This window comes from Columba livia, chromosome 8, assembly GCF_036013475.1.
Source record: "Columba livia isolate bColLiv1 breed racing homer chromosome 8, bColLiv1.pat.W.v2, whole genome shotgun sequence".
Classification (NCBI taxonomy): Eukaryota; Metazoa; Chordata; class Aves; order Columbiformes; family Columbidae; genus Columba; species Columba livia.
This window is the reverse complement of record NC_088609.1, coordinates 3197592-3224893: the sequence shown is the minus strand read 5'-3', so window position 1 is coordinate 3224893 and position 27302 is coordinate 3197592. Positions and strand designations below refer to the sequence as shown.

At 56.7% G+C, this 27302-nt stretch overlaps 2 protein-coding genes across 2 annotated transcripts; one reads left to right on the top strand and one right to left on the bottom strand.

Moving 5' to 3' along the window:
* Window positions 1–15705, bottom strand: POMGNT1 (protein O-linked mannose N-acetylglucosaminyltransferase 1 (beta 1,2-)). The gene is made up of 22 exons (XM_065071473.1): window positions 15550–15705; window positions 14236–14429; window positions 12119–12227; window positions 11607–11722; window positions 11233–11298; window positions 10680–10793; window positions 9884–10001; window positions 9484–9582; window positions 8846–8973; window positions 8108–8178; window positions 7739–7814; window positions 6187–6270; window positions 5991–6032; window positions 5735–5793; window positions 5124–5196; window positions 4694–4822; window positions 4238–4363; window positions 4018–4082; window positions 3587–3631; window positions 3284–3419; window positions 2679–2788; window positions 1–2395 (listed from the first exon to the last, which is right to left on the bottom strand). Exons 2-22 carry the CDS (start codon window positions 14344–14346, stop codon window positions 2293–2295), a joined length of 1980 nt encoding a protein of 659 aa, XP_064927545.1. The 5' UTR covers window positions 14347–14429; window positions 15550–15705; the 3' UTR covers window positions 1–2292.
* A 102-nt stretch (window positions 15706–15807) lies between these two features.
* LURAP1 (leucine rich adaptor protein 1) lies at window positions 15808–22179 on the top strand. The gene is made up of 2 exons (XM_065071474.1): window positions 15808–16089; window positions 19441–22179. The coding sequence occupies exons 1-2, from the start codon at window positions 15886–15888 to the stop codon at window positions 20128–20130; spliced, it is 894 nt and encodes a 297-aa protein (XP_064927546.1). The 5' UTR covers window positions 15808–15885; the 3' UTR covers window positions 20131–22179.
* Window positions 22180–27302: the final 5123 nt, after the last annotated feature.

Here is a 27302-nt window from a genome sequence, read left to right as displayed (position 1 = left end):
TCAACAGCTTTGCAACGTTTATTCTTGAAAAAATAATTCAATTGAAAAAGCAGCAAGCCCTGGGGATGCCTGTGCACCCGGTGCTACCACGGCCGCCACACCGGAGCCTTGCTGGAGGAACGGAGAGGGACGGAGAACAGCACCCAGTGGGCCCATTGCAGGAGAGGGGGGAAAACTGAGGGGCTCACAGCCTGTGGGTCAAGTCCTGCTGTCATCAAGAGCAGGGAGATGCAGCCCCCAGGACAACACAGAGCCGGGAAGGAGAGGGGACCTCATGCTCAGCCATTCCCTACCCTTAGGACCACCCTCCCCAACCCCAAAAAGAGCTATGAGGAGGGCAGGGCTGAGCCCCATCAGGGAAGAAGGGAAAAAGGAGTTTCAGGGAGAAGGAAAACTGGGCCTTGGGAACCACGATGCCAAGGAAAGGGCATCATGATAGAGAACTAGAGGTTCTTCCCAGCAGGGAACCTTCCCAGGGTTGAAGCCAAATCTCTTTCCCAATACTTGCTTCACTCCCAGGGCGTGTGAGAGGACAGCAGGGATGAACCCAGGCCTGTACCCCTGTCTAAAGGATGCCACCCTGCATCCTCTTGTTCCCCTCCTGCATCTGTCCCATCCCTGCCGCTGGGACAGGCATGGAAGGGACTACAAGGGTCAGAGTCCCCAGGGTCATGCTAGAGTTGAGCTGTGTGCCCACAGGGCTCATTTCGGCCAGAGAGGAGCAGATTTCCCAGGCAAGGAAGTAAAAGAACAGACAGAGCCAGAGGGACAAGAGACAAACCTCTCACAACTGCCCCCATGCAGGCTCAGGGCTGCCAGCCCTCCATGCTGCTTTCCTGCCATCCCCCCCTTCCCACAAGCAATAAATAAATAAGTTAGTGTAGTGTAGACCCCAATGCTCAGTTCACAGTGGGAAAATAAAGGGGAAGAGCCCCTGCAACCACAGGGAAAGTGCTGAGCTGCTCTCAGGGGCAAGCCAGAGTGCAGCATCCATGCCTGATGCTGGTGGACCTGGGCAAAGACCTCCTGCTGCGTGGACAAGGTGGAGACGTGCACTGAACAAGGGGCTCAGGACTGACCCCGGTGCGGGGGGTATTAGTACCAAGTGGCTGGGGTTGGGAGGGGGCCCTGGGGTCCTTCCTAAGGCATGGGAGGGGGGATAAGGACCCTGCATGAGGGGCATACCACAGCAGGGGAGCCAGGCTGCCCCTTCTGGATCAGCTCACAGCTTCCCTGCTAGCAATGTACCACGGGAAGAGTGAGAATTTCTAAGAACAAAGCCCCTGGGCCTTCAGGAAGAGCTGGGGGTACCTGGCCAGGGAGGAGAGAGATACAGGGTACAGTACCACAGGAAAGGACCACACCAGAGCTCAGCTTCTCTTGCTCCAGGGGACCCAGGGTCCACCCTACCCCTGCAGCTGGGGGGTGTCTGCTGGCTGCTCCCCTCACACTCCGCAAGGCACTTTCACCCCCTTTCCCATGACTTGGAAGCAGGGCTACTCCCCACAGAGAGGGTGGATGAGGATGGTCTGAGCCACAGCACGCAGCCAAGTCCGCTTCCATCTGCAGTTATCTCCAGTGCCCAGAACTGCAGGGTAAAGAAAGGGGCATCTGACTGCCCGCAGGCCAGGTTTGGGGTGTCCCCTACATGTCCACAGCCAAGTTCACCTCTTCTTCCGTATTCCCTTTCCATGAGCTGGACTGCACCAGTCACCACGGCCCAAGAAATGAAGCTGGCATGCAGGGAGATGCCCAACCTCGCATAATCCTCAAGGTGCATCCATTGCGCAGGAGACAGAAGAGATGCTGGAAGATCCCCTCTTCAACACCTCGTTTACCCCTGGGCATGGACCCAGCCAGGCAAGAGTTAATAAATAACAACCAGCTGGGAGGATGCAGCACTTGCACATGGGCATGCTGCCTTCTCAGGACTCAGGGGCTGAAAAGGGAAGCTGAGGTGTTGCTCGAGGCTCCCTCTAGCCCCCAAATCGAGCATCTCCTTCCTCCAGCCTTGCCCAGCCAAGGGGCAATAGGAGCAGCGTTAGTAAAGTCTGTGTTAAAAAAAAAAAACAGTTTCTGGGATGGGGGTGTGGCATATCTACAGGGACAGACCCTGTCCTGTGTGAGGGGCAGGGACACCACAGCAGGGGCTGGATGGAGCCCAAGATCTCATTTTGCAGCCTGAAAAGGGAGTCCGTGTCGGGTCACCAGCCTCTGAGCTGCTGCCAACTCTGTCTGCACCGCAGGGGTCTCTGCCTTCCCCTGGCCCCCCTTGCTTCCCAGCTGCCAGTCTCACGTCTGCTCTGCTGCAGGAACCGCTGGCACTGCTGCTGCCCCCTCCTCCTTGGCGGGGGGCTCCATGTAGATGGGTGTCACCGATGAGGGCTTCTTGGACCTGCAGGTGAGGAGGTTGGATGGGAGCGGACAGGGTGGTCTCCCTCAGGATCCCAACTCCCAAGAGCACAGCCTGTCTCCCTGGCATGATCTCCTTCCCACTGGGACATCCCCCAGCCCTGGACACGTATCCTGTCCCCCCCTCTCACCACCATGATTCAGAAGAGGGGTGACTAGTCCCAGGACTGAGCTGGGACAGAAGTGGGTGGTGCAGTGCCCTGGGCAGGGACAGCGCCATGAGGATGGGGAGGTGTTACTCAGGTTGCTGTGCTCCCAATACTCACGAGTAGGGGGAGGCAGGGACCCCCACCACGAGGAAGTGGTTCTTTTTGCGGAAGAGCCGCCACAGCCCCTTGTGGTTCCCACGGACGTCCAGGTCCCAGATGTGGAGGCACTAGGATGGTGGGGAGGGAGGAAGAGGCATCAGAGCCTGGGACAAACCCCAGGGCCAGGTGTTCCCTGGCAAGGGAAGAGCCATCACCCCATCCACACTGAGGTACAGCAAAAGTGACAGCACATTGATCAGGGAAGCACACGGCAGCACCCGCCAGCCACCAGCAGTGAGAAAAGAGGGGGAACCCACTCCCATTCCTGCCTCAGGACAGGGGTTTGACCATCACCTCCAGCTGACAGAATCATCCAGACACACTCAGACCCTGGACTCCCACAGAGGGAGGTCGTAAGACCTCTTCACTGAGCTGAACAACTTCCCTGGATGACCTAGTGCCTTCTGTGAACACCAAAAGCTTAAATACCACCCAAGAACAGCAAGAACCCATTTGCTGAGCTGTGTTCAAGGCCACAGACAAACCCAAGAACAACATCCAGATGTTTCCCAGTGATGCCAAGATCAGTACAGGGGTGAGGTGGGCCACATCAGGCGTCTCACCTTGGCAAGCTGAGTCCAGGTGGTGAAATCTGCTTCCTGCTCCATCCTGATGAACATGACGTAGACTTTGCCCTCCGTGTCGGGCACAAAGGAGTCCTCACAGGGATTCTTGCTGTGGTCCAAGACCTCAGCCTCACTGTTGAAACAGAACAGGCAGTGAGAGGGGTCCCCACCACCTCCTGCAAGTTCCCAATGTACTTCAGACAGGCAAACCGTGGCTGAGGCCACCTCCACTCCTTGTTCTGTCCTGGTTGGTTCACCCAGTGTGTCCCATGGTCTCCCAAACTTCCTGCAGGCACTTACCCCAGGAGCCGATGGATTTCAGTCTCATAGGCATCCTTCCTCAAGCTGTTGGAGGAGGAAAGAGCAGAGAGATCAGGGTAGAGCCAGACAGTTTGATAAGCAGGGATTATTCCAAGATGATCCAAACTTAAGACTGCCCCAGTGTAATACAAAAGGCAGTTTGGAGCCAATGGATGGAGAGCAGGGACTGCCACATAGCCTGGAGGATGTGGCAACAAAAACATGACCCCTCAACATGTCCATCAGGAGCACAAGGTAGCTGAACCCAACCTCACAAAAACCACTGCAAGGATTTCCCAGTGGAGGCCAGTGTGCTGGGGCTGGATGTTACAGCTGTTGCTCCAGAAGGAAGGGAGATGTCCCCAGCACAAGGGGACAAGGGTCAGGTCAAGCAACCATTCCATCCAGATCTCCTTCTGAGCAGCACTTACCTCTCCACGTTTTTAAGCTGGACATTGGGAACTGTGTTGAACTTGTGCTTCTTGAAATAGGCTTCCTGGGAGGAAGAGAGAGAGAAGGGAAGGAAAACAGGGTTCAGTCAGGAGTCAGCAGTACTTGGAGGTCACCTCAAGCATCCCCACTACCTGGAAAGATGGTGGAGTCAGAGCTCAGCACCAGGAAGGGGCCTGGGGGCTGCAGGAGGTCACTCACGTGGAAGTAGCCGTTCATGTTGAGCCCCACGATGCCAAAGTGGTAGGAGCGTGAGATGTCGGGGATGATGCACTCCCGGCCCTTGCGCTGCTCGGGCATCCTCATCCACATGTCCCAGTCCCAGAGCTGGAGAAGGGAAACTGCAACTCACACACGAGTTTGGGGACATGATTTGGTGCAGTGGCTGCCCAGGGACCTTTCTGGCTGCCCACACCAGCTCCAGTCCCTTTGGCCCCAGCCTGCCTGGGCTGTTCCAGACAGCCCTGGGGCTGGTTACATGGTCCTCAAGTTACTGCCTGTCCCAAATCCATTCTGCTTGGGCCTCCTTCTCAGCAGAAGCTCAGGGAGAGCCAGGACCACTCCAAGAGCTGTACCCACAGGGTACAGGGATGATCAGGGACTGGTGAGGGGCAGAGAAAGGGGGTGCAGAAGACAGGGTCCCTCCAGGGTACTCACCTTCTCAGGGGTTGGCCACTTTGGCTCCAGCTCATCCTTGTACAGGCTCTTCCGGAGCACCCAGCCTAGGCCTGGCATGGTCTCCACGCGGTACAGGAGCGAGGGGTCCTCAGCCGTGTGCTCATAGCCCTGCAGTGTTATGGGGAACATTCAGCACTCTGAATGCACCCCTACCGCCAAAACAGGAGGCACTCTGCTCTATGGAGACCTCCAGCAGAGGGAGCAGGGGACAGGCACTGAGAAGGACACAGCAGGGACAGGATGGTGATTTGCAGTGGCACTTCTGAACAGTTCAAGGCTGGGGAGGCAGACCCACCTAGGATGATGATGGGGATAACACCCTGCTCTACAGACAGAACTCAGACCCCAGCCTAACTTGGGAACAACACAGGGCAGAGATGTCCCTGCTCCACCATCCCACCTCACCCACCTGGTCGTTCCAAGCTGAGATGCAGTACAGGCTCTCGTCCTCCTCCAGAAGGTGTATCGACTGGCTCAGAAAGCTGAGGAAAGAGTTGCCCAGTCTCTGGTCAAACATCCTTCCCACAGGCAAACCAAGGCAAACTCTCCAGTAAGGGACAAGCCACCTCCAACTACTGGGACTGTTTAACCCATCTCTTGTTTGAGTTGGTATGAGCTCAGGAGAGGAACACCTAAACAAGCTAAGCTGCATCCCACCACCAAGAAGGGCTAATATTGTCTCTTGTTCCATAGTTTCTCCTCCTTAAGAAGAAACAGGAGCCCTGTTAGACACTGTCCCTGTCCTCTTGCCTACCATGTGTGTAGAGAATGGATCAGCAGCCCCAAAAAGCAAACCAGGAAGAGATCCCAACCCCTGATGCACCCTGTGCTGAGCACCAGGACAGTGGATTCAAGACCTGATCTCTTGGCAGGCAGAGATCAGTTATGGCTCTTGCCTGGTCACTGCTCAGCCTCAGACAGGTGAGCTACAGCACAGCAGGGATTGGTGTCTCCTGAGTAGCCACAGGGTTCCTAGTAAATGCTCCTCCCAAAAAGGAGCTCAGGGACCCACAGCTTTACCTGAAGAAGTCAACAGAAATGTCAAGGTCTTCCTCCAAAACCACAGCAAATTTGGCATCCTGTAAGGCAAGAAGAGATGTCAGGAGGACAGGACCAGGACAGAGCAGAGACACCAAGCAGTGTCTCCCATCTGTGCTGTTCGCTGCCCCACAGGACCATTTCCAGCTCCCGTGAGTTGGGGGTCCCAGACACCACTCTCCCAGGGAAACCCTGGGCTGTCCTGCGCCCATGGGGTGTATGCAGAGACCTCACTCACCGGGAACAGGTTGAAGGTTGCAGTCAGACTGGCTTTGTAGTGCTACAGGACAAGACAGATTGTTGATGTGTTAGCGTCAACCCACAGACCACAGGAAGGGGCAGCCTGGCACAGCGGTGGGGCTAAGCCTGCCCCACTGACTGCTATTCCAGGTTCCAGGAAATAACTCTCCCAGGATTTGGGAAAGGTCTCTCACCTGGGAAACTCTGGCATTTTTAATGCTGATGGGAGTGTGCTGGATTCCTGAGAGGCCAAACAGCTCCACGACATCCATCGGCTCCTGCAACGGAAAGATACAAAGCTCATCAAACGTGTGCGTCTGGACACATCCTCCTCATCCTCTAGCAATGGCAGCTCCTTGGGACAGCAGGAACACACCAGTGGGATCTCTTATGTGTGGTTGCTCACCTGGGGACAAGTGAGGCTCCACATGGTGCTGTGCTGAAGACCCCACAACAAGGAATTCACCAAACCCTTTTAGCCCTTCAGCCCTTAAGTATCACTGTAAGTTTCTGTTAGCCCTGCTAGTTTGCCGACTCAAAGTTGTATCCAAGAACGCCCAAGAAGCCCAAATCCCCAGTCTTCCCTGGACAGTGTAGAGAGAAAACAGGTACAGCCAGGAACACCTACCAGCTGCTTCATGTCGAGACTACAATCGACTTTATTTTCTCTCACAGTTGCCAAGAAAGGGACCTCTCTGACCAAGCACATCCATGCTGGGGTCAGAAGTAACCCAGATGTGGGCTGACTAACCTCTGCCCCAAGGAGGCCCCACCAAGGCCTTCTCTGTTGCCTTCTTGTCCATCCCACCTCCTAGCCACAAATGAGAGAAGGAGCTCCTGTTGCACCTACTGTTCCCCCTTTCCTTGGCATCCACCATGGCAGCTCAGGCCCCCTCATAGCTGAGGGATGCTGCTCCTGTTGCCATGGCAACAGATGCTGCTATCTTTAACCACCCTGATGTGCTGCAGTAAGAGGCTGTATAAACACACCAGCCCCCCCGGCCCCACAACCTGGCAGTGGTGGGAGAGGCCTGCGAGAGAATGAGCCTGTTCCCTTTTCTGTCTCCATGACAAGGCAACTAGACAATACCTCATGGGCTGCTGCCGAGGTGAGGGTTAGAAAACTCTTGAGACCTACGAGGATGCCAAAGGCCTGTCCCAAAGCACATCCCACTGCCAGAGAGTCAGGCCTGCAGTAGGATCCTCCAAGGGCTTTATAAGGTTGAGCTGACAGGAAGGTCTTTGCCCTCAAAAGGACCAGCTCTCTTCTACCTGGCCACACCTTTTACGAGCCTTGTGAAAACAGGTAGTTTTGGGTCTCTTCACCTTTTACTGAGAGTGGAGCTGGGTGGGCACAGCTGGATTGGTTCATTATGCTTCATGCAAGGAAGCTGGACAGGCGGTGTCACACACAGACCCTGCTCAAAGGGCTGGTGACACTCATCAGACCAAAGAGGGAAGGGGTGAGAGCCCAGCATGACCACCTAATTCCTGTGCACCAGCCCTTTTCTGACATGGGGATGTAAAATCTGGGCTTTGGGAAAGGCCAAGGCAGCTTTATCCATACCCATGGCTTGGCCAAGCTGATTGACTTCATGTAAGAGTGGGGAGGAGCAGCATGACCCACAGCAGGACGAAGGGTGAAGGGGCTCATAGCCTGCCACCCATCAAGGACTGGGGCAGCACCACATCCCATGGCTGGGGGAACAAGAACCTGGTTACAAGGACCTCCAGGAGTGCCCTCACCTCATAGTACCCATCGATGAAGACAGTGATCATCTGTGGATTGACACCCTGAGCCGACAGCAAGGAGCGCAGCATCCTGTGGAGAGATGGAGGGTCCTGAGCACACAGTCTCAGTGGGCCCAGGAGTGCCAGAGGGGTACGGATCCCTTGGGGTGGGGGAAGGGGTGCACGGGAAGGGAACAGGACCTACTACCCGGGGCTCTTCCCTTTCCCATGGCTGAGGAGCCTGGGATCTGTCCAAGCAGGTGTGCACACATTGCTCCTGCAACCCCTGGAGGAGGCTGGATCCTACCAGGTGGATGACTGGGAGGGCTTGGGCCAGGTCTTGTGGCACAGAGCAGCCAAGCTGTGTCACCTGGAAGTGCTCACCTGTACAGGTAGTTGGGGCGATTCCCTGCAATAACAGCTACAGGCACATCAAAGACTTTATTGTCTTTGAGCTGGAAGAGAAAAAAACATGTATGAGTGGTGCTGTGGGAGGCCATGCCACTGAGAGCAGGATCCCAAGGGGCAGGGATCAGATCTGCTGTTAAACAGTGGAGCTGCACAGTCCTTGGCTCAGGACCACACCAACCAGCTCCACGCAGCACTGCTGGAGACCCCAGCAGCTTCCCCGCTTCACCACATCTCAGACCCAGCTCCCAGATCCCAGCATGCACCCACCTTTTGTTCAAACCCCTTAGCACTGTGCCAAGGACACCCCAAACGCCATCACAGCGACTCTCTCCAAATGCAGAGTCTTAGAACCATTTTGGTTGGAAGAGACCCTCAAGATCATCAAGTCCAACCATTAACCTTAACACTGGCACAAAACCATGTCCCAAGGAACCTCATCTACAGAGAACCTCATGTATAGGCTCTGCTGCTCACACTGAGGTCCCTAGGGCCATGGGCATCTCACAGGTCATGGCAGATGTAGAGCAAGAGAACTCCCCTTCTCCAGCATGACCTGACTACCTGTATTCACCTTACTTTTGCTGGCATTAAAAGCTTGCCCAGGGGCAGTTTTCACCACTCAGCTGGTGCTTAAGGACAATCTACAAACACACCTGGTCCAGCCCAGCCCTCCCTCCTGGAGTCTTCTCAATACTCTGCCCCTGCACTCACAGGATCGGGGTTGAACTCGATAGGCGTGGGGTCTTTGCAGCTGCAGACGCTGCCGTAGCCTTCTACTTTGCTGCAGAACCTCTTCCGTCGGCGGTTCAGCTCTGTGTCGGGCCAGTGGCACTCAGCATCTGGAGGCACCAAGGAGAGAAAAAACTGCTCATCCCCATGGCCTCACCTTGTGTGCTCCAGGCTGCACTGCCACACAGACAGCTCTCCCTGGGCTCAGCCATTGCCAGCCTAGTCCTTATTGCCACAAACAAGCAACACTTCTGGGTGCAGCATATAACCACAGGAGCCATTCAGAAACAATCCCCACTGCACGGCCTCTCTGAGCAGCAACGGGCCATACTCAAGGCTAACAGAAAAGAATGAGCCAGGCTTGGTTTGGAGAGGTGACAAATGGCCAGACCATGTCCCCATTCCCCTGTCCTCACCTTTCCCTACCACTATGCCTGGAATTGCCATGGAAGAAGGGAAGCTGGCCCCATTTTAAAAGTTACCATCCCCATTCCAAACAGCCTTAAATCCATCCTGGGATGTTGCTAACAGACCCACAGCTTTGGTTCAAAACCACCAAGAGCAGCAGGGAGACCTGTCCCACAGATACCTGGCACTGCAGAGCAGATCTTAGTTCCTACCTTCCACAGATGTCAGATGAACTTCTGTCTTCAGCAGGACAGGGTCGCCCCATGTCGAGAGGGCGGGTGACTTGGCATGCTTCTCCCCGTACACTTCCCCTGGAGCAGGGACACAGGGTCAGGACTGTCTGGAAGGGCCCATCACCGCTGTGTCAGGACATGATGTGGGCACATAACTCAGGGTGGCAGATTGGCCCCTTTTTCCCTTGGCCTATGGTGAGCTGCTGAGGGGACAGGCTCTGCCCCCATCCCCTCCCTCATAGCAAGGAACAGAGTTGCCTGCTCTCTGCGAGTTATTCTCTACTCACGTAGCATGTTGGGGATGAGTCGGGTTTGTGTTCACCTAGTTTCTCCCCGAAAAAGAGGCCATGAACCCTCTCCCAGCTTGTGCAAGACTCACCTCCCTTCTTCCCCACAAATGTCCACATGTCTCTCCAGCTCAGGAATGGTGCAACTTGGCTCCCCAGGCTTTTCAGGACATTCTTGGCTGTGTCCTTGAGGTGAAAGGAGCCTTCATCCTGAAACAAAACACAACCCTGGAGCTGAGGTCTGTCTCCCAGTGCAGACAAGGAAAGCCTCCTGTCAATACCAAAGGTACAGGGCCCACTCCTACCCCTGAACCACCTGAGCCAGACATCTTCAAGAGCACGTTCCTACAGTCTCTGTGACACTAAACCTGCTGGTGGCTTCACCATGACCCACAGGGAGGTCAGAGGAGTCAGACTCCTGCTTCCTTAAGACCAAATCGTTCTTGAGTGGGGCCATGTGTTTAGCAACACTTAACGCAGCTAAACCTGAAACCCTGAAGCAGCACAGTGCTGCTCATACAGCAGCCCAGGGCCTGCTCAGTCCACAGTCCTTTCCCACCCAACAGGCTGGAACTCAGACCCAGAAGGGTCCCACCATGTTCATATTTTTTCTCAAGTCCATTCTCCACCTAACCTCTTGCTTATTGCTGCAGACATTGACACATCTGTTTTTTGCTGTCCTGCCTCACTGGGCACACAGGAGCATCTGTAGTAAAAAGGGGGAGTGAGAAGACAAGGGAGGTGATCCTGCCAGGGAGGCGCAGCCCAGTGGGGATGTGACATTTAGCTCTGGGACTCTCAGATGATGTTCAGCAGGCCACTGCTCAGCTGAGCTGTACGGCATCATGACTCAAGGTGACTGTTTCTTTTGACGCTAAGGTTACATACCTTAATGGTGAAGATCAGGATCCGGCCCCGGGCAACCATGTTGAGGAAAAGTACCATGGCTTCATCTTCATGGGGAGAATAGGTGTCAAAGACCCTCTTGGCCATCACATGACCCTGTTGGTATTCAAACATCAGATGCAACTTAAATGCTACATGGCCAGGACACATGGAATTATGGAAATCTGTCCTGGAAGTCTCAGTCCCTGAACAACAGGATGAGTTACTTTTCGGGTACGCCAGGGAATTAGTCCCCAGGCAAATTCAGTCCTTGGGCTTTCACGCACAACATGAAGTGCACTGAGGTCCATGGGACAGCATCACTCAACCTCACAGCTCATCTCCTGCTGGCTCCCCAAGAACAGCCAGGCACGCACAAGAGCAACCCTGCAGGGACCCTCCAGGTGACCAACTCATGCTCTGGAAGCTACAGGCAAACAAGCGTTCAGGGACGTCCCTCCTGGCTGCCCTTTGTCTCATGTGCCCAACAATTACAGAGCAAAGACAAACATTGCCCACAAAGAAAGACAAATGCCGACACGTGGGGATGCTTTACCGTAGCCTGGTTTAAGACGATGACGTGGATCCCTCTTCCCTGCTCCCGAGCCTCATCTTCCAGGACCTGCAAGCGGAGAAGCAATGAGAACCATGTGCCAGTATCTCTTATTCCCTGCCCATTCAGCACAGCAGTGACCCCAAACAAGGGGCAAGTCTCTTTCCTGTGATACTGTCTTTGCTCATGGCAGTGATGGATGCCAGAGTAGAAGACAAGGTGGGACAACATGTCTACAGTCCTGTTGGCAGGAGGGGGACCCACTCCCAACCTTCTTGCCAGTCACCAAAGCACTCTCACCACCCGCTGCTTGAGGCTTCACCCAGTCAGCTCCCCCCATCCTCTGCTCACAGGGACAGCCAGCACCCATCACTTACTGTTGTCCCATCCACAGCCACGTACACCTTTGACCGGCTGGAGTACACCTCAACATCCAAGACCTTCTTGTTGCTGATAGGGTGCCTGGGGACCTCCACATTCAGCACCTCGTCATCTATGGAAGAGAAATGCCCAGTCTTAACCAGCCAAGGTGCCTCTGGCTTGTCCCTGCTTGGCCCTATCCCACCCAAGCCTCCAGGAGGTCAGGCCCACCAGGTATCCCAGCCCAGCAAGCCATGGGCCAGAATTGGTGGGGTGCAGCAGGTAAGGGAAATCCAAAATGCCAACAGGTCTGGTCCCAGCCCACACAGCCAAATGTGCTAAAGCTTTGAGTAGACAGACCAGGAATGGGAACAGCCTTTTCTATTAATTTTTGTCAAACCCACATGCACAGACCTGTGTTTCGTGCTGTAGCTGGTCACAAGTTTGCTGTGACTTAAAGAAATTACTCCTCTCTCTCTCTCTCTCCCCTTTCTTTGCTTTCAAAAAAAAGCAAGATGCTGCCCCTCACCATAGTCCTGTGCAGACTCCTCTTCCTCCTCATAAGCAGCTCTCCTGGTGTCCAAGATCAGCTTGATGTTCACAATTACAGTCACAAGCAGGAAGAGGACAGCACCCGTCTGCAAAGCAGGATGCTTTGTGTTACCAACTTGTAAGCAACAAATCAAATATCAGGCAACCTCCTTGGCAGAGGCTGCAGGGAACCCCAAGGAGATCTTGCAAGGGATCATAATCATCTGACATTTCTCCTGTTTTCTTCTGGGAAAAGGCAAAGAGAAAGAAATACAGGTGATCGAGTTTTAGGGTGAAATACTTTCATTAGCTGGAGAGCAATGAACTCTTGATAGATGAGAATTAACCCACTTCCAATGTCTCCAGATTGGTGCGCAGATTCCTGCTAAAATACTGTGTCAAGATTGAGGGTCTCTGCATGCAAAGAGTTTGGTAATTCATAGTTACAGCTCCCATGGTAAACTTAATCTCTGTTCCTCCTGCAGCACCACTACTCTTGTCCCTCCCTCTGCACCCAGAGGATGTATCCAGGATATTCAGGTGGAGAGGAGATGCTGTGTGACTACAGCAAGGCAAAGGCAAGACGCTAAGGTCTGACTTCAGAAACTCTATGAGAAGGTCGAGGGGTACGGAACAGTCTGTGGGAACCCCCAGTGCAAGCATCACCATTCCTCATGGCCCTGTGGCTCCCAGACCAAGGGGAGCAAGAAAAGACTACAATATGTCTACAAGCATTTCTATTTACTAAAACGCATCTTATTTTTCTCTTGCCCTCCACCTGGCCAAGCTACCACCCCAAAGCTGCCAAGCAGCCAAACGGGTTCAGGAAGGACCTGAGAAAGATAAAGACAGAAAACCAGCAATAAGACAACAACATGATATATATGTCACTATGGTGTTTTGGCTCATTGATTTGCTATTAACTCAGGAGTAGGAGCACCTTTTGGATCTGGGCACAGAAAGCTTTTAATTAGGCAAGAACACAGCCTTGCGCTCGTGTTGAGGAGCAAGTTATACTTGGTGGCCAGCAGCAAGGTCACCTCACCAGCCTGCCCAGACCCTCCAGCCTGGTCAACACTGGAGACGTGAGCGAGCAGCCTCAGTGACCAGAGCAAACAAGGCAACACGAAGTAAGACCAGCAGCTGGGTCTAGCAAAGCTGGCTCATTCAAGGCTGCTGATAGAGGCCCAGCTGCTGGAGACCTGGCTACTCCATACTTCCAGCTCTGGTTTACATATTTTAAGCTCATTTTTCATCTGTGTTTCAAGCCACAGCAGTGCCATGAAGAGAGATGACAGCAGACAGCCCGTTGACCCAGCACAATGAGCAATGCCTGCCTGAACATCGGGCCTGTTCCCAAGCCCTGAGCACCCCAGGATATGCAGGACCAAGCAGTCTCCTTCTGCAGGGAACCCTCACGAGCCTCTGTCCTCCCAGGCACATGCGAAACCCTCCCCTGCTCCCTCCCCCAGCAACCAACTGACAGATTTCACAAGCCCTGCTCATCTCAGGAATGGCCCCTTTTCTGCAGCTCACTGCCATGGGGCCAAACCCTCCCTGTCCTTACACCCCCAGACACTCCCCAGGATGCCGGCTCTGCTGAGGACTAGCCGTTTTACAGCACAGGCAAACAGGCCTGTTCCCAGACACCAGCTGCCTCTGGGGCCAGAGATCTCATTACTCAGCCCTCTTTTCTCTGTCCACCTGTTGTGTTTTATACCAGGCTTGGTTTGCAAACCAAGTGGGGTAAGGATGGTTCCACTCTGCAGGAAGAACCCTGCTGCACTGAGCATGGGAACAGAACTAGGAAGGGAGGAACTGGTCAGGTTTCCAGCTGAAAGCCTCCCAAGGACACGTGGATAACTGTATCTCCTGCCATAGTCATCTAACAGGTCCACTGGAAGCTGGAAGAAGCTGTTAGACATGGCAGATCCTTTTGTGCATGAGCACAAACCCACTGGAGGTAACTTTTTGGGGGACAAGCTATGCTTCCCCAGCACATTAAGTCACCCAGCACTGCCAGCAGACCCACCTCCACCCACACAGCTGCTCCGTAAGCTCGTAAACCCTATAGATTATCTGCCCTAATCCATCGAAGGCCTGTGGGTGACTCACCTGGCAGAGCTTCCGCAGCGCGCGCTGGTTCATTAGCTTGTACTTCCAGGCAAGATACCAGCTCCGCTTCTTGTGGGGCTTAAGGGCGGGGTTGGGTTTCCACTCGTCCATAGTCACAGGGGCCGGCACTGGGCAGCCACGTGGGGCGGGGGTCAGGACGTGCTCTGCTCCGCTCTTGTGTCCATTGGGGCTCCCTGCCAGGAAGGGTTCAGGGTGAGGGTGGCAAGCACCTTCAAGTCCCCCGGCCAAGACAGGGCCTGGCACAATCAACATCCATGAATGCCATAAACAGAACCCCCACTGAACCTCCCCACCTGCCAGCACCCTCCCACCCCGCAGGGATCAATCCACAAGGCCAGGCTTTGCTGGAGGACTGTAAGCTGAGTGACGGGAAGCTCTGACACCCAGGGGCCAGTGAGGAGCTCTGCTCCTCAGGGAGGTGTCACGGCCCCAAGCCTGGCAGTTTTCAAGAAGAGACTGCAGAACACCCTCAAACACATGGTGTGAACTATGGGGTTGTCATATGCAGACATAGGAGTTGGACTCGATGATCCTTGTGGGTCCCTTGCAACTCAGGACATTCTATGATTCCCAGCCAACCCCTTAGAGAGGCTGATGCAGCAGCGTCCCCCACTGCCACACTCTGGAAAAGAACAGCAGCCAAGAGGCACACGCTGGCCATGGGCCTTGGACCAGCCGGTGGTATGGAGGCACCAACACTGGCCATGTCAGCTTGTGGGTCCCTGCGGGGAGAGGCCGCATCCCCACCGGCGGCAGCACTGTCCCTGCTCACAGGGCTGCAGCTTGCTCGGAGCTGGGCCACAGCCCTGCTGGAGAGGGCGCCCAGGGCAGAGGGGCTGCCACAGGTGAGACCCCAGGTTGCCCATGCAACCCCCTGTGCCCAGGGCAGAGCCAGGGCCTGGCTGCAGCACAGGCCGCCCCAGCAGGGCCAGGAGGGGTGGGGAGCACCAGTTCTGGGGTGGGGAAAGGAGGCCTTGGAGACCCCGAGCTCCCGGTGGAAGGGCAGCAGGAGCCGGTGATGCCGGAGGGGGGGGCCACCGCAGAGGGACCCAAGCACTTAGCGGGGTGGGGGGGCCAGGGCAGCAGAGAGGAGTCGCGAAGGAGACCCAGGCGCTCCGGGCGGGGAGAGAAGAGAGCCGGCAGCGCAGAGACGGAGGTGGCGAGGAGCGGCGGCCCTGCCGGAGCAGCGGCGGGGAGCGGGGGTGGCGAGAGGGCGCAGGCGCTTCGGGACGGCGGAGAGCCCGGGAGCCGGGCGGTGCAGCCCGGAGAGGGAGTGCCGGCCGCGCTACTCACAGTCCGCGGGGGAGGCCGGGCCTGGGGAGGCTGGGCCGGGCACGACCCGGCGCTGCCGCCGCCCCACGAGCCGCCAGCGGAGCCGCGCCGCTTCCGGCGCCGCAGAGACGCCGCCTGGGCGGGACCGGCGCCGGCTCCGCCCCCTAAGCGCCGCTCTGCGCTTCCCGGCGGAGCTCGCTGGTGCGCGGCCGCTCGCGGCACCGGCAGGTGGAGGCGGGGGGCGGGGCGGGGGCGGGGTCGGCGGGGCGGGGCCGGGGCTCGGGGGCGGGGCCGGGGCTCGGGCCGGGGTGACAGCGCAGCCACCGCCCCGCGCGGCGCCGCCGCCGCCCCACCCGCATGGAGGGCGGCGGGGAGGCGCTGCCCGCCGACCTGCGGGAGCTGGCCAGCAAGGTGGGACGGCGGCCGCCCGCCGGGCTCCTGCGGGGGCTGCGGGCCGAGACCGCCCCCGTACCGCCGGCGCCGCCGGCACCGCTGGCGCCACCGGCCCGCGGCGCCTGCCCGCCGCTCGCCGACAGCCTCCGGGCGCTCCGCGTCGAGCTGGTGAGTCCCGCGGCACGGGGGGTACTGCCTGACCCCCCCGGTAACTGCCTGCCCCCCCCGGGTAACTTCCCGCCCTCCTTCGGGATAACTACACCCCCCGGTTAACAGCCCCCTAGCAGTGCCCTGTGCTCTGCCTACATTTTGGGGACCTCCCTCCTGTACGGCTTAACAGCCTCCAACTCGTACTCTCAGCCCCCGGCCTTTCTGTGGCCCTGTCCCACGCAGCATCTCCCTCCGTGTCCCACGGACGCCTCCGCCCACCTCTGTCCGGCCCCCCTCACTCCACGCACCCTCGTGGTGCTGGCTCCTGTGGAGACCGGGGTGTCCCGGAGGTCAGGATTTAGGACAGGGACCTTGCCAAGGGCATGGTGGTGGGTCCTCCCTCTGACCGGTGTCACCCCTGGGTGACAAGGAACAAGCATCGCCGGGAGCTTTCCCGGGGTTTGCTTCCTGCTGGGGCTTCTCCGGTGGCTCGTAAAGGGTCAGGCTCGGTGGCCGCCTTTCCCGTGGGAGTGCTGGTGGCAGCTTTCTCGCCTCCCTCTTTTTGTGCGAATACCGGTGATGCCTGCGCCTCCGCGAAACGTGGCGAGATTGGGCAATGGGTTCGAGTGCTGCTGGGGGAAGGGACTCTCCCACGCACGAATACACCCGAGCGGGCAGGAATGAGCAGCGTTTCCATAGGGAAACAGGATAGATATGCCAGCACCGCCGCCTGTCACTCGGGGAGGACTGGGGACCCACCCAGCCGGTGCTTTGGCCAAATTGATATTTCCCATCGGTGTCAAAGCTTCCATCCTCCCTCTGCTTCCATCCTCCCTCCGCAGCGGCTGCCAGGCTGCACTCTGACCAGAGGAGAAAGGTCTGCGGGCGCTGGGTTGCTCAGAGGAGGAGGAAGCAGTGGTGGTGTTTGCCCTGCTCAGGTGCAGGAAGGGGCAGATCACGGTCTGCAAGGCCCGGTTTTGGCCGTGCCTTATTAACCTTGACTCAGAAAAGCTTTTCCTTTATCTGCCTCGGCTCTTCTCACTGGCTGGTGAAGAAGTGGGGACACCTCGCACCCAGGTCAGCAGCTTGGGAATAGCACCCAGGTGCCCAAAACCCAGCACGGGGCTCCCCCCATATCCCCATCCCTATGAGCAGGAACTGAAATTTCCTCCCCCCTCCCAGCAGAGACCAGCAAACCCAGTGCTCAGAGGAAAGGATGGCCTAGGAGATGCCAAGGAGATGGGAGGAGATGCCAAATTCCCATCTGAACTGCTCCAGGGAGGATGTTCTATCCCAGGACTAGATGTCTGGAAGGGAGACGGTGCCTGTGGATTTCTCATGCGCTAAGGAGGGGAGCAGGACTGTGTCCCCCTGGGAGGATGCTCTCCCCCCTCTGCCTGCCCCTAGAGCTGGTACCCCCAGCTCCACTGGCCCATGGGATCCCACTTGAAAGGGGGCGGGCAGAGCATTTCTGGATGTGGGGGAGGATGGTGTTGTGGGGTGCACATGGGGAAACTGAGGCACAGTGTGGGGTGTCACATCCAGAGTGGCAGTTCTGGCAGGTCTCCTCTGCCCCCTGCCATGCACTCGGGACCATGATTTCCTTTGTCCCCTCTGGATGCTGCTGCCACCTTGGGTCCAGGTGCTGGTGGGCACCATGTGGGGAGCACCAGGCAGGTTTAGGGTGGGTGCGAGATTGGTGCAGTGGACCCATCACTGCATATGGAGGAATATGAAGAGTGGCTGGACTTTGGTCTCCTCTCATGCTGAACTCACCTTGGTGGAGAGGGAGTATCTTGGAGTGCAATGGGAGAGGTCAAACCAGCCTGAATTAGCAGAAAATCAATGGCAAAATCTTTCCAGCAAATTATATGTAAAGTGGGCAGTGTTTCCCCACCGTCTGCTCTCGAGGTAGCTCCCCTGGCATCTCTGACAGCCATAGTTTTGTGTGGCAGAGAAAAACAGGGAACCCCCCATCAGGAGTTCCCAGGCTTCCTCCTTCCACGTCTTCTCCCTGCCAAGACCAGATGCTTTAGCGGCGCATGCAGAAAAGTCCATTGTAGGCAGTTTTCAAAATAACTTGCTTGGAAAGGAAGTTTCTGCACTTCAAAGCTGGCTCCTGCCCCAATCCGGGCACATCACTGCTATTTTTTATTTAAATCCAACTTGAGGAGCGTGAGGAGGGGATGGGTGTTGGTATCGGGTCTCTATAATCTCCGCTCCTTTTTTTTTTGTGTCCTCTGAACTGAGAGCTGTCACGTACCAGAATGCTGGCTGGAGTTTTCCCAGGCTTCTTCTTGGGATGCTTTTCCTGCTGCACTCGCTGTGGGACTGGAGACAGGGGTCTCAGGAGACCAGCGGGTCACCCGTGGGCGGGTGGATGGGTGACTCCGAGGGCAGCGGATGCTGGGGACTGGGATCTGGGCTTAGAAATTATCCTGGGGGACACTGTGGATTTCCACTGCAGCTTGATGGGGATGGGGTGTGTTTGTGAAGGAGCTCTCGTGCATCCACAGCTCCCTGGCTGCCTGTCCCTGCCTGTCCCCCAATCGGTTTCTTTCCCTCTCCCGTCGCTGCCGCCTTATTCCCTTTCCTGGCAAAATATTTGTGTCTTGTGCAGGGGAAATCCAGTGGCTTTTGGCGGCCAGTATCACACAGACAGGAATGTCTTGGCACGCGGGGCTTTCCGTTAGGAAAACAGATGTTTCTGCAGCAACTGAAGTTTTGCAAAGAGCTTCCCCCAGCCCGGAGAGGCAGGAGTTGGTGAGGCGAGTGGCACGATCAGCAAGGCCTGTCCCTCACACCATCCTCCCCTGTTTTGGGGGTGATTTGTTTGTTTCTCGGGTTCCAAATCCTGCCACATCGTGCTGTCACCAGGCTTGGATCAGACCCGAGAAGGGGGGAAGTAAATGCATGAAGGGACCCAGCCAAAACAGCCCAGGGAGGTGCTTGTGGTCCAGCCGGATCTGAGCCATGTCCAGGCACATTCCTGCCTGGTCCCTCCTGCCCTGCCAGCTGTCTCCCAGGGCTTGGGGGATGCTCTGGGATCAGACATGCCTTCAGTGCCTCTAGTTCCTTGCTTACCCCTGTCCCCATAGGAGACAGTGACATAAGTGCCCGATATTTATTTTCTTGAGGGGTTGGGTGGCCAGTGGGTGCCATATGTCGTAGGTCCCTGATGTTCGTGTCCCCAGGTTTTGGACAGGGTCCCCTGGGATGTTTCCCTGCAGGGTGTTCTCTCATGCTGTGCTATTCATCAAGCCACCGTGATGATACTCTGCCAAGGGGTGCTGGGACTTGGGGTGTCTTGGCCACCAGGGTTGCCTCGGTCCCCCGCAAACACCCTTGCACTCTCTGTCTCCCTGCCAGGCTTATCTGCGAGCGGTCGATGTGAAGATCCTGCAGCAGCTGGTGGTGGTGAACGAGGGCATCGAGGCGGTGAAGTGGCTGCTGGAGGAGAGGAGCACGTTGACCAGCCGCTGCAGCAGCCTGGCCAGCAGCCAGTACAGCCTGGTGGAGAGCCAGGCGGCCTCGCGGCGGGGCAGCTGGGACAGCCTGCAGGACCCCAACGACAGGCTGGACAGCATCTCCGTCGGGAGCTACCTGGACACGTTGGCTGATGACATGGATGAGTATTCCCAAAACGCCACTGAAACCGCCGCTGCACCCGTGCCAGGCAGAGCCCTGGTCAGGGCGGAGCAGGATTGGGTCAGGATTGATCCCGAGAGGGGTCTTGCAAAGCAAGAGAAGGGCAGAGCGGAGCACGAGTGGCCCCATGTGGACCTCTCCCCACCTGGGCTGCCTCAGGATCATCGGTTTGCTAAGGAGCCCCAGGTGGCCAACGGTTATTTGGGCCAGCAGCTGCCTTCTCTGGAACCAGGCAGAGACACCACATTGCCATCAGGGGCTGGGGAGAGGCTGGGGAAGGGGAACATGGGTGGGAAGGCTCGGAAAGCTGAGTCTGACTTGGAGAACTGCAAACTCAACAGCAAACTGCACCTGGAGTACGATGCCCACTGGCGCTGGCTCCAGTCTCAGGATGATGTGACATTCTTGTAGCCCATGGCTTTGCCTTCCCAGTCCAGCTCTCCTGCCTGTCCTCTCCGCTTCACTTGTCTCTGCTTGGGAGAGTTGGGGTGGCTGGGGAGGGGGGACGGGCTGGCTTGATGGTGTCACCTCCCTCAGTGTTTGGTGATGCAGCCCTAAGGAACAGGGTGCTCTCCCCGTGGTGAATTTCTGGGAGAGGCAGGATGAGGTGGGTCCCCATAAATTTAATCCTTTGCTCTGGGGTGGTGCTTTCAGGTGGCTGGTCACCCTGCTGTTGTCCTCAATGCTGGTGGTGGGGAAGGGCTGGTGTGGAAACCTGGGACAGTGGGACTCCTGGGACCTCTCCCTGGTTCCAACTCTGCTCTCTAATCTTCAGCTTCCCATTTGCAAAAACTGGGGACCTTTCCCCAAATCGTCTGCCCAGGGAAGTCAGGAGATCCTCCCATGCATCCACAGCTGGGTGGCACCAGTGTGCTCGGTGCAAGGTGTGGGGCAGGACCATCAGCAGGGCAACCCTGTTGGATGTGCTCATTTCCATCACCTTCTTCAAGGCCAGTGTCCATCCAGGGCAGAACTGACCTGGGGCACCTGGGGTTTGGCCTCAGCACATGGTGGATGCCAAAACGCCATCTCTAGTGGGTGAAGCCCCACCTGGTTTAGATGCCTCTGTGAAGCTGAGCTGAAGCATGATCAGGATGGTCACTTTAGCTGCTCCTGTTGGGCTGAGGAGCCTTTGTCCGTGCCCTGCAGAGGAAGGATGGCGGTGCAGAATTCCCTTCCCCATGTGATTAGGAGAAGGGCAAAACACCGTGTGGGAGATGGAGATCCAGCTCTCCCAGTTTATTTCTGGACTATGTCCCACTTCGGGACCAGGTCCTGCAGAACCACAGGACGTGGCAGCGTACAGGCAGCCTGGCAGAGCCTGTGGGGCTCAGGCTCGGAAAGGCTTGTGCTTTCCCCTGATGCAGCAGGATGGGGGTGATGGCCGGGATTCCCCATTTGTGTCATGAATGGTGCCAGGTCTCTGCCCCCTACCAGCAACACGAGGCTCCTCTGCCGGGGTGGATTTGCAGCAGCCTTGCCCTGTAGACGTCTTCTCTGTCCTTTTAGCCTTGGCTTCTGCCTGTGCCTTTTGCTGTCCCCCACCATGCACACCCGTTGCCCCTTGCTGGCTTCAGAGCATGGCTTGCAGCTGGAGCCATGTGCGAGCTGCAGCAGGACCTGCTGCCTTCACCAGGTGTTGCAGGGAAGGACCTGGGTGTCCTGTGTATATCTTTATGTGTATGTCCAACCCCCTGCTTCAAGGAGAGGGGCTCTTCCACACATTTGGACAAGCCCGGAGTGTTCTGGCTTCACAATGTGTGGGTGCATTTGTCTCTGGCTGAGTGCTGTGGTGGCTTTTCTCTCACCATGGTGCCATTGTTCCCCTGCCTGCATGGGTTGCAGCCTGGCTTATTTCTTTGTTGGGGCGGTGGGAGTGGGGACAGCATCTCGTGATATCGATGGGAAGCCAAGCAAGAGGGAAGACCTGGCTCTAACTCTTTCTAGATGTGAGATTTGAGCTGGCTGTGGTTAGGAAGGTGATCGGATGCACGAGAGGTTCAGGTTTGTACCTCTGAACCAGCACCTTCAGTGGAAACTACCCTCCATGCTGAGACCCCTGAGCACCCTTCCTTCCCCTGCAGATCCTCAGGGCTTCCCTGGATGGACATGGAGAGCAGGACAATGTCCAAAATTCCCCAAGATGGCACCTGTCAAGGACTTGGGGGAATCCCAGGAAAACGGGACCGGCCTGCCCTATGTGAGCATCCCATCTGCCTGCTGCAGAGCAGACGTGCTTGGCTTGCTGTTGCCTGTGGGCAGCTAATGGCTTCCTGCTTAGCTCCAGTGCTGCTGAGCCACCATGTCTCCTGAGGGTGGCTGTCCCCTGCTTTCCTTCTAGCCCTGCATGTGATGCATCAGCTGAGGATCCCGGGGGGAGACGGGATAAGTCCTCCAACTCTGTTAAAATCATTCTTGACAAAAAATAGCTGGCTTAATAAATGGTAGCATTTCTCCCAGGCCATGCTGTTGGTGCTTTGCTGAGCTTACGAGGGTTTCTAGGGGAAGGGGAGAGACTCTGGTCAGAAATGCCCTGGAGCTCCCAGCAGATGTGCATCACCAAGGATGCTGGTGAGACTGGATCTCCAGGAGATGGGGCACATTGAGCTCAGCTGAACTATGTCTCCAGCTTCAATCAGCAACTTCACCCTTCATGCCTTAAATTTCCAAGGAAGATCTTTCTAGGTGTTTGCCAGGCCTGTTAGCCGTGCTGGGGTCTCCATTTGCTTCCCTTGTTCTGCAGCCGCAGCCTTGGCTCCTGTGGCCTCCCGCACCCAGGATGTGCAGGTGGCGTCTGGATGCAGGACAGAGACATCTCCAGCCCAGCCCAGGCTGGGAGCAGCCCAGCTCTGATTTCAGGCTGTTGGGATTTGCTCCTGGGTGGGTCCCTTTAAAACCACTGGAGCTGGTGGTCATGCAAACATCAGCCTTTCCAAAGAAAACGCAAGCAGCTTATCCAGCCCAACCATCCCAGTTCAGAATCTGTTCTGCTCCCGGCTTTGAATCCATGAGCTTTTGCAGATGGAGAGGTGGATCGTGGAGCCAGCAGGATTTGGCAGGCTTTCCCCATAAAAAAAGTAAACCAAAACAAAATAAAATAAATAAAACCTTAGAAAGAAAATGCCCAGCCCATTCCTCTTCCAAAATGAGACCCCAGCAGTTGGATGGCTCTGTGTGGCCACAGGGTGCCTGGTGAACCTTTGCTGAGGCCCGCCTGGACACAGACTCTTCAGCCCAGCTTGCAGGAACCTAAGTTGCCCCAAAATCTGGGTATCCCCCAAATCCCAGCCCTTGGGGCTGGAGGGATGGATAAGATCGCACACTTTTCCTGCCATCCCCTGCCCTGTCCCCAGGCTGCTCGGACAAGGGGCTCACCCACCTCTCGGCTTTTCCAGATATGTGCAGCAACACATCCCAAACCTGCCTCTTGGGGAGACCTGCACCCAGGGACCTCTGTTTTGCTGAAAGGTGGGTGCAGCAGTGGGGTGCAGAGCACCCATGGGTGGGAAACAAACCGCAGTGCACATCTGCAGCCTCCGTCCTTGCCACGGTCTGCCTGGCTCTGCCTGCTGCTGCCCTTGGGCTGTTCTTGGGCTCTTCAGTGCCTGGATCAGGTAAGAAAACAAGCAGATAAGGCAGGCAGGATCTCAGCCTGTGCCAGAAAACACCCACGTCTGTTACAGTAAAAACACCATTTTTTTTAAAGATATACACAGAGATTAGGCTGTCTTAACGAGGCAGTAAAACAATTTAATAGCTACTCTTGCTAGTTATTACAAAGTCCCCTGAGCTTTCCCCTCCCAGTGTGCAGCTTGGCTCCAAAAGGGCCTGTCCTGTGAGCTTTGCAGCCATTTAAGCAACTTATGTTAGTTTCCTGCGAGGAGGCAGCGTGAAAATAACCTTTTCCCAGAGGGGGAAGAGCCTGGTCCCCTCGGTCAGAGGGGAGGTGGCATCCAGCCCCTGTGCCAGCCCCATGGCCCCACACCCGGTGGACTCACTGGCATGGGGTACATCACCACGGGGGTGACCTAGGGAGTGCGTGCAGGGGGTGTGTGGGTGCAAGCGCGGGCTGTGGGGCTGGATCCTGGCACTCCCACCCTCCTTGGGGCTGGGGATGGTTCTTGGTGTCCCTTGTACCATTCATTCCCTGTGCATCACTCAGGAACTTGGCACCCAGCCTGGCCTCATCGTCCCGCTCTCCTCTGGCCAGCACCTCTCACCCAGCCCTGCCCAGGACCTCCCAGCACAGGCTTAAACCAGCCCAGCAGAGGGTTCTTCTGTTCTGGGTTTCTAGACGGTTTCCAGCTGCTTTTCCTTCCTTCTTTGTGCCCTACTGTTACAGGTTTCCAAGGCAGGAACCTCCTGGGCTTTGTACAAAGATGCAGTCGGGAGAACAGAGAGAGATGTCACCCAGTGCCCATCTTCTAAGCAAAGGGCTTGCAGCGTGTGCTCAACCTCTATTACACACTGGAGAAACCACAACAGGCGGGGGATGCTCCGACTGCCCAGGGTGGCTCGGGAGGTCTCACGGTCACCTCCTGCCTCCTCTCCACCCGTGGGACCGCCCCGCTCCCCCAAGTCTGCTCGTGGTGACTGAGTGACCGGGAGGCTGGTGAACATGGGGACAAAGCTGGAGCACAAGCCAGGAGCAAGCTGTGCCTTCGGGAAAGGCCTCCCCGGGCTGTTCCCTGCCCGGGCTGGCCATGGGCCAGGCCTTTGCCTTGGAGACTAATCCTGTGGCTTTAGAGCTTCCCGGCACTCCTTGGGAGTGAAAAACAAGCGTGACTGCTCTGGGCCTCGTGGGCACGTGAGCATGGGTGGGTGACAAGGACAGGTTTGGGCTTGGGGACGCTGGGTGCTGACAGGGAGTGGTGGCACATCTCTCCCCCTCCTCCTCCTGGGTGGTGGGCACCCTCCCCAGCCCATCAGGGTCCTAGAGGTGCCACCTCCTCCTTCCCACCTGTGTGACCCATCGCTTAGTGAGAGTCTCCCCCAGCTTCTCATGCAGGGCTGGGATGCAGGGACACCTCTGCTCAGTGCCACCCCAGGGGTGACACCAAAAGCTGCATGTGCTCTTGCCACTGCCTCCCGCCCGCCAGCCTCAGACCCTGGCGGGGAGGGAAGAAACATCTGAATTGCTCTTCTGAGAAATTAATCTGCTTTTATCGTCTTAGTGCAGCCTGACCTAGAAGAACCCCCCTTTTTTGTCTTTTTTGTGTTTGTGTTTCTGTGTGGTTTTTTTTTCCCTGTGGGGTGTTTAAAAGGAAAATTACAGAAAACATGTTACAAAGAGGATGCGGGAGGCAGGGGCCCGACCTGCAGCAAAGGGAAAGCAATGCAGGCAGGGTCCCAGCGGTTTTCGGCAGGATTTCCTGTGCTGCCCTCTCCTGCGAGAGCCCCTGGTCCGTGGGGGCTGGAGGGAATTGCATTTGCCATGGGCAGTAAACCAGAAGCAGTAAAAGGTTAAAAGATGTGTTGGGTTCCCCTTGGCATGCTGCAGAGTTGGGGGGACTTTTGGCTGGAGATATGCAAAAGCTGAGCTGCTGAAGGGTGGAATCGGCGTGGGCAGCAGGGGCTGGGATGCTGCCTGGCCAGGGCTGGTGGTTCTATGCTGCACAGCCGCCTCTCAGGGGGATGCTGGGACACATCCCCATTGGGGACACCAGTGGGGAAAGATGGGGAGCAGGAGCAGAGGGGGATATCCACAAATGGGAGTGAAGCAGCTGCAGCACTTGCTGTCCTCCATGGATGGCCATGGTACTGGGAACCAAAGGGATTCGAGGCAGTTTTTGGGCAGCTGCCCCTATTCCAGAAGCTCAGCCCTGGGCCTTGGGACAATGGGGTGCAGGCGGTGTGAGCAACGGGGATTACAGCTGCTATAAAAAGCACCAGCATCTCTTGCCCCTGCTCCCTAAGGCGCTTAGGGAAGGAAAGAGGGACTTAAAGAGCAACCTCCTGCACTGAGGAGCTGCAGGGACTGGAGCAGTCAGAGTAGCCCAGCACCCTCATCAGCCCCTTCCCTCTCAGCATCCCCCAAAACCTCCCCTGGGTAAAGCAGCCTTGAATGCCTCTTCCCATGGTCTTTCTCCCTTGATGTTGGATGGACAGATCTTCATTCCACACTCAGAGGATGTGGGGGACAAGGAAAGGGCTGGGGAGACAGCCCTTTCCTGGTGGGTGAGAAGAGCAGATGAGGTCCCTGCCCTGTTTGTACCTGCCCCCAAACAGCTCTCCTCTCCCCAAATTAGGGGGAAGAGGAGGAAGGCAGGTGCCAGATGATGGCAGTGACGTGGGGATGGGGGGATGTGAAGGAAGGTGGCATGGGAACTGTCCTCTGCAGTTTTGCCCCGGCGTGTGGAAGGTTCCAGCAGGTTCAGCAGACAAAGCAGCTTCAGCTGTGGGGTCCTGCACAGCTCCAGTGGTGACAGGTGTGACCCTGTGGCTCACAGAGATGGTGGTTCCCCACATACACGCCACTGTGATGTTACCCGAGGGCTCGGTCGGTCCAGGGGCTGGACATAGCATAAGAATCCATCCTTGCATCCCTGCAAAAGAAGGGCTTCAAAGGGGTGGTCCTGGCTCCAGAAGGCTGGGGAGCTGGTCAAGGGCATTTCCTCACTGGCCCCTTCCGATCCCGGTGGGACTCAGTGCAGGCGGCCACAGGAGGGAGCTTGGCTCCTGCCTTCTTTTCCTGTTCGGAGGACAGTGGCCTGGGCTGGGTGACAGCCACGCCGGCCCTGGGTGCGAGCTGCTGCTTGGTGTGGGAGCAGCTCCCTATGGTCAAACCATGGCACGTGGGACCCAAAATGTCGTGGGAAGGGAGCAAGAACCTGGCTGGAGCGGAGGAGGCTGCCTCCATCCTCAGGGAAGCCCCCTCCTTATTTCCAGCAGCTGGTGGGTGTGACTGGTCCCAAATACAGAAGGGCCACGCAGGCTGTTGCCTGCAGCCACAGGGGGACCAGTCATCCCCGGTGAGTGGCATGTCCCCATGGCAGGGACCAGTTCCTTTGGGAGCAGTGTCTGTGCCAAACACACGGTCTCACCATCCCTCCACAGCAGTGACTGTGGGGACCTGGGTGATCCCAAAGCCCAGCCTCTGGATGTTGAAAGTGCAGGGGAGCAAGGAAACCAGTCACCCCTGCTCCGTACAGTCTTCTGTCCCCCAGAAATCTGGACCTTCCCAGTTTCCCCAGCCCACAACCAGCTCCAGAGCTGCAGCCCCACATTCATCCCCCAGCATCTCCCCACACTGCTGTGACATCGCTGCCCAGATCCTCTTGACAGCCCCAGCTCAGCTGCCAGAGCAGCTGCGTTCCAAACCCAGGGCCAAAAAATGGGAGAAATATGGTGGTGGCAGTGATGACATATCTGATTGGAAATGGTTAATTACTCCACTCGCTACACAGAGAACTGACGGATCCTAGTTTAAAATCCCCAGTGGGGCAAGAGCTGGCATTAAAATACCAGTGAGACCACGAGGATGTGCCTTTTTCCAATTGGTTTGGGAGCCTGCCCCCCATCCTGGCTGCTGCCTTAAAAAGGGGGAGCAGGGATCTGCCTGGACTTAACAAGGGGAAAGGATG

What these genes read in the sequence shown, in the direction of transcription:
- POMGNT1 (XM_065071473.1), bottom strand. Translation starts at nt 14,346, where the DNA reads ATGGACGAGTGGAAACCCAACCCCGCCCTTAAGCCCCACAAGAAGCGG. An exon ending in ATTTGTGGGGAAGAAGGGAG is followed by an intron (nt 9,583 to 9,883) that starts GTGAGTCTTGCA and finishes TCCCTGCTCCAG; the next exon opens with GGGAAGTGTACGGGGAGAAG. An exon ending in TCGAGTTCAACCCCGATCCT is followed by an intron (nt 8,179 to 8,845) that starts GTGAGTGCAGGG and finishes TTTCTCTTCCAG; the next exon opens with CTCAAAGACAATAAAGTCTT.
- LURAP1 (XM_065071474.1), top strand. Translation starts at nt 15,886, where the DNA reads ATGGAGGGCGGCGGGGAGGCGCTGCCCGCCGACCTGCGGGAGCTGGCC. An exon ending in GGGCGCTCCGCGTCGAGCTG is followed by an intron (nt 16,090 to 19,440) that starts GTGAGTCCCGCG and finishes TCTCCCTGCCAG; the next exon opens with GCTTATCTGCGAGCGGTCGA.